Source organism: Ambystoma mexicanum, chromosome 5q, assembly GCF_040938575.1.
Source record: "Ambystoma mexicanum isolate Mex_15411 chromosome 5q, UKY_AmexF1_1, whole genome shotgun sequence".
Classification (NCBI taxonomy): Eukaryota; Metazoa; Chordata; class Amphibia; order Caudata; family Ambystomatidae; genus Ambystoma; species Ambystoma mexicanum.
In genome coordinates, this window is record NC_090933.1 from 618,598,482 (window position 1) to 618,610,318 (window position 11,837).

At 46.5% G+C, this 11,837-nt stretch overlaps 1 protein-coding gene across 2 annotated transcripts in view; it reads right to left on the bottom strand.

The window, feature by feature from the left end:
* NSMAF (neutral sphingomyelinase activation associated factor) overlaps positions 1–2,979 on the bottom strand; it is a 2,198,666-nt gene extending 2,195,687 nt beyond the window's left edge. The window contains exon 1 of one of the 2 annotated variants that reach the window (XM_069621092.1): positions 2,561–2,979. In XM_069621092.1, coding sequence (XP_069477193.1) covers positions 2,561–2,607 — 47 coding nt within the window. In that variant the 5' untranslated portion in view covers positions 2,608–2,979. The remainder of the gene's footprint in view (positions 1–2,560) is intronic. The other variant, XM_069621093.1, reaches the window with a different exon arrangement.
* Positions 2,980–11,837: the final 8,858 nt, after the last annotated feature.

Consider the following 11,837-nt stretch of genomic DNA (forward strand, 5'->3'; position numbering starts at 1 on the left):
TAGCAAACTGTGGTAGAACCAACATTACATTTTCTCCCCTGTTGCTCCCAGCCACTGAAGTTGCTTGGGCCGTCCAGAGAACTGCCCCACACTCTACAATGTCCCGTTATGCTATGATAGTGAATCTTTCATTGCACTCCTTCTGCCATTTTCACTCTTTCTAGGACCTTCAGGATCTGCAAGAAGTAGGTGTTTCAGACTTAAATTGAGAGAGTTAACTGATTGTAACATTGAAGCTGCACTGGAATAGTCTCATTACAATGAGTAATGAAGTTAAATGCCCCTACACAAGTAGGTTTGCCACTCCTCCACCGTCTCTGAAGTTAGTGCCCCTCCCAACATTGGAAGGGTTAGCCGCCACCCCCCTCCCCCCCTAAATTTTAGCCTAGGTGCACCCCTGGATGTGTGCACTTGCATTTTGTTAGGCAGAGAAGCGAGAGAAGCCTTTCCCCGAAACTGGCAGTGTTAAAGTTTTACTGTATTTGTTCAGAAAAATGTACTTGAAACAAACACAGTAAAACTTTGAAGCTGTTACTTTCAAGAAAGACTTACATCAACTCTCTGCATATTACACTTTAAAATATACTATTCGATAGTATGTGTTGGATACGTTTTACTCTATCGCAGAGGAGAAAACTAATTTTTACTCTCTTGATATTGCATTTACTCTCTAAATTGAAAAAGCATGCGTAAAATACTCCCACCTCAAAATCTTATCTGGAGCACTGAGTACATGTATAGTGCGTTGCCAATGTACAAAGACAAGATGGAGAAGTACCACAAGTAGTGGATGGTAGAGACCCAAGGCGGAATGCCCGGCTCCTGGCCACGGCACGGTACTAGAGATATTAGAGCACATGAGTATGTTCTTAACTGCTGCAAAGACAGCTTCCAACTCTATGGTTTACCTGTGGCACAGAGACAGCATGTAATGAAAGAAAAAGGTAGTGAGCCCTTTTCCCTGAATCCTCTGCTCATGAAATTCAGGAGAAAAAGGCCCCTGCATCCCCGCTGGTTCATATGTTTGTTTATTTATTTAGTATAGCGCTCCAGACCCAGAGGTAAAAGGGCGCTTCGGTACAAGGTTGCAAAATACAAAATAAAAAAGGTATACAATTATACATTATACAATTTGTGAATGGAAAAACACAATTACGGACAAAAACACATGGCAGTAGCATCGAACATAGAAGGAGGAAGGGGGTGAATGCTAGGTTCTATTCAGTAACCAACTGATGGCCTGTTTCTTAAATGACTGAAAGGACTCGATGGATTTGATGTTAAATGTTAGGGTATTGCAAAGTTGGGATGCAAGGGCCGTGAAACTGGAAGCTCCAGCTCTTTTTAGGGAAAATCTGGGCACTTTAAGGCATAATGTGTTGGAGGATCTAGTGGTTCTGGCAGCAGATTTCAAGGTACATTTATTGATGAGATAAGGAGAGGCTAGGTGGTATGTCACCACCTCAATGTCATTTGCGAATATCATAAGGTAAAATATGAACTTAAACTAGAGGAGGTCTTTGCACAGAAAAGATGTATGCTATATTGTAAAAGCTAACCTGCTTACGAACACCATTTTGCTGAAAGGAGTCCTTGAAGTCATTATTGGGCAGTAAGGCTGTGCCCATTTTTATTTGTTTATGTTTGACAAAGCCAGTTTGCCAAGTCACACCCATCGGGTTTGCCAAAGTTTGTTAACTTTTTAGGGGCAGTATCAATGGCCCTCATCTCAAAAGTTGTAATGCTTTACATCCCACACCAAAATGCTGGACCAACTAAAACTTTCCATTAAAAGCATCTGAAAGACTAATTTGGTGAGTCACGACAAGCAGGCTCGGACTGGCATATAGGGCAACGCCCGAACCAAACATTCTAAATGCTGGTGTGAGCCAATATTTCTGGTCAACGTGGGTCAGACTCCACTATGCAGCTAGTAGTTTTGACCAGTGTATAAATATTCTTTAAAATGCGCAATCGTTATCACATTATTTTATCAAAAAACTCCCCCTAGCTATTTTTCAAACAATCTATCACAAAAGGAATGAATTGCCATTTGCAACTGTGGCCCACTTTTTCATTGATGCCTGAGATAATTTTACGCCCCAGTCCGACTCTGACGGCAAGGCAAGATAACGGTAATATTCTGATTAAAAGGGAACTAAACCGGTACCCAGTCTGTTTAATCTGGCGACTGAGGTCTCTTGTACATAACCCATGACGACGACATGACGTGTTAACGTCAATTTTTCAGAGGGGTCATGGAGTTGGAGGGAAGCACCGAACCGAGCAAGGTGCGGGCTGGATGTTTGTCAAGACGCTAGCTGTATGACAGCGAGTAAAGACACATTGTAAAACAACAACACCGCTTCCACGCAGCAGGCTAGTATGCCAGTCCAGAGATACACACAGCTGGGAGAGCACGCGCAAGGTAAACACAGATCCCGGAAGAGGGAATAACCAGCAGCGGGACAATTTTCGCCTGGCCAGCCCCGGGTCCCCTAGGCAGCAGAGCTCCTGCTGCAGCGACGCTGGCCCCAAGCCCCCCTTGTAAGACACGCACCTCTCCTTAGCGTAGCGCTGCTCCCGGCTCCGCTGCAAGAAGGCCATGGGTGATACTGGGACAGACCGACAGCCGCCTGTGTCCGTGGAGAGTCACGCGGAACACAGCCTCCTGCGAACGAGCAGTCAGGGCAACGTGATCAGAAGACGCCGCCAAACTCTGCGTACTGGCGGTGGAGAGCGCCCGGAGCTATCCGCAGATCTTTCGGGCTGATGACGGCGCCCGGTCTTGGCGGAGGTCTGAATCCTCCTGTGGCATGGGTGATGTTGCTAACTGCTCACATTACAGGTCGAGGTAGCAAAAGGGTGTTTTTTGTTGTGAGCAGACTGGCCAGGACGGAGGGAATGAAATGCAAGCCCCGTGCTGCTTCCTTGTCATAAAGTTAAAGCCGCCTCTGCCTTAACCCTTCCTGTCATGCTGCCGGAAGGGGGAGGCTGCTGTTCTACTTCTAAATGTAAGGAAACGAGTGACTGTAAACAGACCGTGGCGCACATACACATGTGTTGGATTTAAAATAACAATACAGAAAACTGGCATGTTTTGTCAATTCGGCTTGTGTTGGTAAGCGAATACACAAACGTTTTCCTTGTAAAATAAGTATCAGCATGACGGAAAGAGACAATAGGCATTTTCTTTGCGATCTGTGCATGACAATTGGCATTTCTATTCTGAGATCGTACTATACTGTTGACTTCGTATGATTTCTCTTGATCAGGAAAAGCAGACTAATTCACAGCAACATAGCGGGGACCCACACTCTGCACCCCCCCACCCTGTACATAATAATAAAGCAATGAGACCAAGGTGTAATCAGCTCATAATAATACACACAGAAACAGTTGCACAGTTTGGAAACATTAGATCGCTGTTTATTAGAGCACTGAAATAGGGGCGGTCCAAATATCATCAGTAAACAAGATCATATCCAAGGGGTGACCCGTGCCACTCCCCATTTGCCATTTTGCAAAGAGCAGACATCCACTTCTGGTTTCCATGACTGCCAGTCAGTCTAAAGAGCGGCCATCCGCTTCTTTTTTTCATGATTGTCAGTCAGTCTTTCTCTGGACCACTCACTTCAGGTGACAGAGTCTCAGCTGTCTCTAAGGGTAGTCAGTGCCCGTCAACTGGCTTTGGCTCGAGTGCGGCCATACTTGAACCGCTCGTGACCGCAACCACAGCGTCAAAGTTCTCCTCTCCGGCTAGGACCGCCTCCCAACTTTGCCACACTTTGGGGGTGGCTCCACCTCTTCCTAACCCTACCTACGTCTGCCTATTCACCGCCTTCTATCATACACATCTCTCTGCCATGCGAGCCCCCGGCATTTGTCTCCCCGGTAGGGGCTAACGTGACCCTCGGGTGGATCACTTAATCTTCATGTCCCACTTCTCTAGTACATGAATGCTAAATTGACCCCTTTCCCAGGAGACCGTGTGGATCCCCCTTTCTTTTTGAGCGAGCAGTTATCAGACCACATGTCCCTGCAAAGTCAGTTATAACCATAACTGCTGAACCCATATGCATGCATTAATAATGGCCGAGGCCGTAGGATTTTATTGTACAGATATGGGTTATGACAATAACAATATTACATATCATAATGGTATCATACTTTTGGGCACCGGGTCCTGAGGTTACCCCCTCGGACCCGTGCTGCCACCTTGTGTCCCACGACTTGTTGTGGGCATCGTACAGTGCCTTGTACTTCTTTTTGTTCTTCTCCCCTTTTGTAGGGTGGGTGGGTTCTGTGGTAAAGAAGCAAGAAGATTTGGAAGACACTGAGTAAACAGTGAACCTCCTGTTTGCTTGGGTCCCCGTTCAGGGTCCACAAACAGATTGTGTTTACTCTGAGCATGCTGCTCTCATTTATAGAACCCAGGGAGGCCCTGGGTCTTTGTTGTGCATGTGGTGGGGGCCGCTGTTGTCGCAGCCCCCGGCCGGATAGCCGACTGTCTGACCCCCCAGAGGGGGCAGATCTTTGAACCTGGGCCCTGCCTGATGGTTGTTTCCTTATGGCGCTTAGCACCTTGCCGTTTGGAGGAAGGGTGCGATGACTGTTCGCACCTTACCCTTCCGTGGCTTTTGTGCCGGCGAGACTGCGTGTCTCCGTAGCTGGGGGGAAGGAGAGGGGCAGAAGCGGGGGGTTGAGGCTGCCCCTCTCCCAGCTGCCGATGGTAACAGCAGTTACCCTGCCTCATTTGTGGGATGCCCATGCAGCATTGCCCATAACTGCTGAACCCATATGCATTGTTAAGCGGCTTCACTTCAACACTACAGCTAAGTCAATGCCTAGTCTGGGATGCTGAGGGAAACCCTTATTGATATATTTTTAGGTCCAGTTCATGTACTCTGGATGACAACCCTTATATAACACCCCTCTCTTAGAATCCCCCTGACCCCACTGAGCCAAGAAGTAGGTCTGTTTTGCCGATTTAAAAGGTTTATTTGAGAAATATAACAATATATATCTATCACTCTTTTATAATAAATTAATATTGGATATCACACTTAAAATATGACAGTGATCAACAATGGATAATGTTCTACTGGTAAACTGATTTGGTTACTTAGAAGTAGTATAGAGGATGAGGTAGCTGAAATGCTTTATGGTTTCACGGAAATGCAAGGTGGAATAAATGCAGTACAGAAAATAAACTGATATGGTTTCACAAGAGATAATATGTTCACTTTTCCCCTGGTGGCAATTCACCCCCCCCTATATGCAATGCAAGGAGATGGAAGTAACACACACAGTCTTCAGGAATACAATCAAATACAATACGGAATTAAGTCCCCCCCCAGCAAGCTTAGACAACAGGTATGCTTTTTAAAACACAGGCAAGAGTGCTTTGTAATGTGGTGGCAAGGAAGTGAAAAATGCTAAAATTGCTTTTAATTCCCTATACGAGGTTCAGGGTGAGTGGTAGACACTTTAAATCAGTTCAGGTCTGCCCTAACAATGGTTCAGGGATGGTTATTAGGTGGCAAACAAATTTTAGCAGTTCAGGCAAAAGCGGCTATCTTTTTACAGATGACGAAATCAGGCCAAATCGCGGTAAATGTTGCGAGTGCGTAAATCGCGATTGCGGTAAAAGTATAAGGAGTAGGAAGTCCTAGGCTTGTTGGATAGCTTAGATTCTAAGCTTTCAGAGGAAAGTTAAACCTCGTTCCTAGGACAAACGGTTCCAGAGATACGGACGATTTTGTGAAGGTAGTTTTTCGGATTTAAAGTAAACTCAAAATGACAGGTGACAACTTGCAGCTGCAGAATTGACAGGTGACAGTTGTGCAGCTTTAAAAATGATGACACGATTTCTAGGAGGCTGTTCTAATTAGGTTAAAATAGTTTGGATTAGATTATTTTAAACTAAGAGATTGGTTTTGGCACAGTGAGTACTTGCACTATATTTTTGAAATAAGCCGTCAATGTCTGGTCAGGTTGGACGGGACTTCTGGCGGTTCTGCTCACAGCGGTCTGGTCTCTGGGTCTGCTCTCAGCACTGCACAGTTCTGGTCTCTCTGGATCTCTGGTCTCTCTGGATCTCTGGTCTCTGGAGGTTGATGGATTTGAAGTCTGGAGTCTCCCGGCAAAGCGTCCCGCAAGAAAGTGGAAAGTGAATCCCCTACCTGGGTTTCAGTGGCCCTTTTTATGTGTTTTGAAAATGGGTGTGTGCCTGGGCCTAGCTAAGCCTGCCCCTCTCTACTTGTCATTGGCCCAATTCTCCCCTCTCCCATGATTGGGGGAAGGACATGGATTGTCATCATGATGAGGTCTATTTATGGGTCAGAGGATCCTCCCCTGGTCAATTTGCCCACAAATCTATATTTGATTCAAATACATATTTCCCAGATACACAATTTGTTGAAATTACATGTACACATTATATATTCCTTATGGTCCATGCTTGTCCGCCTCTGATCTTTCTGGGGGCTTGCATTAAAAAATGACAACATTTTGCGCTTTTTGGTCGGTTTACCAATATCGGACATTTACCAAAAATTACACAAATGTGCGCAAGGAGTATGGACATTAATTGATGAAGTGTCAGATTTTTAACATGCAGACAATTGGAGTAAGACCCTATTTTCCGCTACCAACCCCCCAGAATACACCACAGGGTCCTAACACCTCTTAAAACGTGCACATAAAAATCACAAGAATAATGATATTACTTATATAATTCTGACATGTCCGTACTATGAATTATCCATCTTTTTTTAAAATTATGCTCTGGCCCAGATGGGTGTGGTTTAGGTTCTAAAGCACATGGGCGAAGCTTCTGTCTGTCCCCGCCTCCAGCTCGGGTGGCTCCAATAGGCACTTCTCCTCCCACTTCTCCCAATAGGAAGCCACTTTACGGCCCCCCCAATATAACATTTGCCTGAGTCCAGGACAAGGCTTTGTTCAACCTCCTGCAGGTGCCCCTCCCCTAATCTAATCAGAGAGGTGTCATCTCCTTTTGGTGGGGAAGCAGGAGGCAGCCTGGGAATGCAGTTTGATCAAGTTTCAACTCCTGTCGGGGGTTGTTGTCAGGCAGAATTCAGCTAAATGTCACTTTAGTTCCCAGTTTAAATCAAAACTTACAATTTTTACATACACATTAAATAATTACTTCCTTCAAGTCATTTCAGAATATAGTTTTACATTGTATCCACCTCTTAGCAAGTCTTTCCTTGGCCTGGTTTGGGTTCCTCCGTTCAGTTTTACACAAAAGTCTGGTGGTTTTAAAACGCCGGCTTTCTGATAGTGGTGAGTACCGGTATTGCATCCATTTTTGGGATCTGTCTTGAATTACTGCATTTCAATAGAGTGGTCTTTTGCTTGATAGTATAGGACCCTTGCTTAACATTGTTTTGATGGCATCCTTACAGTAGAGTGGTGATGTGGAACCCCCCACAAGAAGGTTGTATCTTTGGAGTGGTCTTGTGCCAACTGCGCAGTTCTCCTGGATTCTGGCTTGAATGTGGGCGGCGACAGCTCATCCCCACATCCACCCAGTCTATTGATTTAGTTTGTTCTGGGATAGAATAATGGGCGGCGACAGCTCATCCCCACATCTACCCAGTCTAAGGATTCAACATGGGTCAAAACCCTTGACAAACCCCCCCGCCCGACTGCGCTTTGATCCGAGTCGAGGGGAAGTCGGGTGCCAAGGATGTTTTGAGCCCTGTGCTGGTATGTCCGCATTATCTTCTTCCAATTCTGTGGATGGCACAGTTCAGCATCTTTTCCTCCACCCAGTTGGATCGATCGGTTCTCCTCGCCGGTCCTGATGGGAATATTGGGCAGTACCCCGGGCTCCTCGGGTCTCTGCTCCCGGTCCCCGGTCGTCCTCCTTGGTCAGTCTCCATGGTTTCCTCTCTCCTAGGATGATAAAGCAAAAGCAGCAATACACATTCCTAGACATTTTTCCACCACTATTAATGGTGTGGCGAACATGTACATTTTATACATCCGAATGCATTTTGCAGTCTGATTTTAAAGACAATATATAACAGGGAACATTTGCATTACGTTACTATATTTTTGATATGTGGAATATTTTAGAGTTTGAACTGACTTACTCTGGAGCGGCCCCCTCTGGTATTGCAGAGGACTCCTCCAGTTGCTGCAGGGTGTGCCTGGGATGGCAACACTTTAACTGATTTATATGTACCCACTTGTCTTCCCCCTCTGCCGAACTGCCTTTGGGGATGCGGATCTTGTACGCTACAGGGGAGATCTTGTCTACAATTTCAAACGGTCCCTTCCATGTAGGCAAACATTTTCGCTGTTTGGCCTGGTTCCTTTGGAAATTGTATAGACAGACCCGGTCCCCCAAAGTATATTCCTTCCTGGTGGTCTTCAGGTCTTAGTGGGTTTTCATGCTATCAGCTGATCTTTCTAGATTCCGCTGAGCATAGGCAAAAGCATGCTGAAGGTGTTTCCTTAAATTCTCCACATACTCATGAGTTGTGGAGGCATTTATCAGTGTCTGCTCTTGAGACCTGTAGAGCAGATGCTGGGGAAGCACCATCTTGCGTCCGGTCATCAACTCAAATGGTGACATTTTAGTTGCAGATGAAGGGGTAGATCTGATGGCCATTAGGACCAGAGGTAATCGGATATCCCAACTTGGCCCAGAATCTGCCACAAACTTTTTTAATATGCTCACAATGGTTCGGTTGTATCTCTCCACTGCTCCAGAAGAAGCTGGCCTGTAAGCAATGTGTAGCTTCCTTTTAACCCCCAGTATCTCCCACATCTTTGTCATTACTTCACTGGTGAAGTGGCTACCTCTGTCTGACTCAATCCTTTGAGGTAGACCAAAACGGGAAAAGATGTGGTTAATCATCAGGGCAGCTGCTGTTTCTGCCTTGCAGTTTGGGGCTGGGAGACATTCCACCCACTTGGTAAACAAGCATGTAACGGTCAACATGTACTTGTTTCCTCTAGATGAGCGAATTACAGGGCCTACAAAGTCGATTTGCAAATCTGACCATGGCAGTGTCATCCCCCTCTTTTGGAGAGGCGCACGGTGTGTGAGGGATGATGGCTGAAATTGGGCACACACAAGACACCCCTTCAAGTATTGGTCGAGGTCCCGCCCCATGTGTGGCCAGTATGCAACCTCTCTTAAGATTTCCAGTGTTGTGTTAAACCCCCTATGACTGGCGGTGGCCGCATCATGGGCGTGACTTAACATCAGGCTTCGGAATGAGGTAGGGACCACCCACTGATCATGGCCAGCTTGGGATTTCCTTACCAACAAACCGTCTTGGATTCGGAACCTTTTTGGACATTTCATCAACACTCTTAGGTCCTCTTTCCCAATGTAATCGGCATCCGTCAGGGGAAAGTTCTTAGGGTCCTCAATTTGTTGGTAAAACTTACCAATTATTGGATCCCCCTTCTGAGCTGTAATCAAATCCGCATCAGGGGTCTCCTTACTCCATTGTGCAGTTGAAAGATCATTGTGAGCATTGGTCTTTGACCTAGTGATGGCAGTGACCTGGATTTCCCCCAACAGGGACTCTTTTTCTATTAGATCCCCTTGGATGGCCCCGGTTTTGGCCAGCTGATCAGCTAAGTCATTTCCAGTTTTGTCTAGTCCCTCTACTTTGGAATGACCCTTGATCTTTTTCCAGTAGATGGTCATCCCATTCGATGTGACCAGATCATCAATATTTTGGATTAACTTCCCATGTTTCAAGGGTTTGTTATTAGCACATAACATGCCTCTGGTTTTCCAATTAACCAGGTGCTCCACGAACCCGTTCCGTACATAATCCGAATCTGTGATTATGACCAGTTTGTGGAGTTGATGTTGGACAGCAGTGAGGATGGCCTGATGCACAGCCATCAATTCTGCCACCTGACTACTTCGGGGACCAATTTTGTGTCCAGCGGAGGGTTCTGGGGACTCATTCACCCATGCATTCCCTACGCCGGCCACCAGTTCTTTCTCCCCGTTGTTGTCAACATGGTACGAGCATCCATCCACATAGACAGTGGGCATTCCCTCACACTTGTCTTCTTCAAAGACTTTGTGTGGGGAATTAAGGTATGCCTCCATGTTGTCCTTGATTTTTAGACTTCCGTCCTCGAGACAGTTTTCTCTGGCACAATCATGCAAGTCAGCCAGACCTTGCGCGAGGGGACTCTTCTTGATTTGGCCATATCTGACCTCCACAGGAAAGCCTTGCATTGACAGAATCCAGGAAGTAATTCGGGAATTACTCACATTTCCGGCCCGGATTCTGTCACTCTGGAGATATTGCAGAGGCTGGTGTGGAGTCTCCACTATGATGTGTTCCCCCTGGATAAACGGGCGGTAATTCTTCAATGCCCACACCGTTGCCAGGAGTGCCTTCTCACAATCGTTGAATTTTTCCTCCACAGAGGATAAAGTTTTGCTTGCATAGGAGATTACTTTATTGACCTTGTCATGCTTTTGGTATAATACTGCCGTCAAGCACATATTAGAGAACCCTGTCTCCAGGAAGAACTCCTTGTTTCTGACAGGGTAAGCTAGGCAAGGCGCTTGTGAGAGGCTTCTCTTGAGTTGTCTTACTACCTCGGATTGTTCTGGACCCCATTCCCACTTGACCCCCCCCTTCAAGAGATGAATCAGGGGTCTAGTGATCTCTGCGTAGCTTTCAATGAACTTTCTGCTGTAATTAGTCAGTCCAAGGAAGCTCCTTAGTTCCCGTAGAGTTGTGGGGTCTTTCAGCTTCTGAAGTGCTTCCACTTTCTTTTCTTGGGGACAGAGACCCTGAGGAGTAATCTCATGCCCCAAGAAATTAACACGGGTTCTACACCACTGTGCTTTCTGGAAGGAAAGTTTTGCTCCGGCGGCCCTCAACTGTGTCAGAACATAACGGATCTCCGCTATGTGTTCCTCCACAGATGAACTTTTGATGAGGACATCATCTACATAAGCCAGGTTACCCCTCGCACCCAGGTCGGGCATGGCCTTATGTAGGAAAATGTTGAATTCATTGCCGGAGTTGAGGTATCCGAGGGGAGTCCGGGTCCATGTGTACTGCTGGCCCCCAAAGGTAAAAGCCAGTTTGTATTGGTCCTCCCTACTGACAGGCACGGTCCAGTATCCATTGGTCAGGTCTATTGCTGTCAATACCTTTGACCCCTGAATCTGGGCCAGCCCTTGGTCAATGTAGGGCAGAGGCCATCGGGAAGTATAGACCCGTTTGTTGAGCTCCCTAAGGTCAGCGCAGAGTCTCCACTGGCCGTTTGGCTTCAATATTCCCAGCACCGGATTATTGAAGGTGCTGTGTACTGGATGGATTATTCCCCGGGACTCAAGGTTCTTAATAATTTCAGTAAGGGACTCCATGGATGTGAGAGGCAAGCGATATTGCTTCACAAACACTGGAGTCATTCCAGGGTCCGTGGGAATTGTTGTTGTGTGGATGTCGGTGCGACCACAGTCATATGAGTCTACCGCAAAGAGATCTTGGAAATCCAAGAAAACTTGTTTCAACTTTTGCTTCTGTTCCAGAGTCACACAGGCATGAGCTAGGTTGACTCTTTCTTCCACCATCTGCCTGAAGCCTGGAAAGACTTCTGGTTTGGCTATCTCCGCGGCCTCCTCCAGCTGGGTGGAGAAGTCCCTGGTCAGAGTGCTGATTTGGACTGGAGGCTTCAGGTGGGAAAGGCAGCCCTCATGGACCTGGAAAATCACCTCATCCCTCCTGAAGTCACAAGTCACATCTTCCTTACATAAGGGCAAGAAGTGTGCACCAGGAAGTTCCCCCCATTCCGGGTGAAAATCCTGT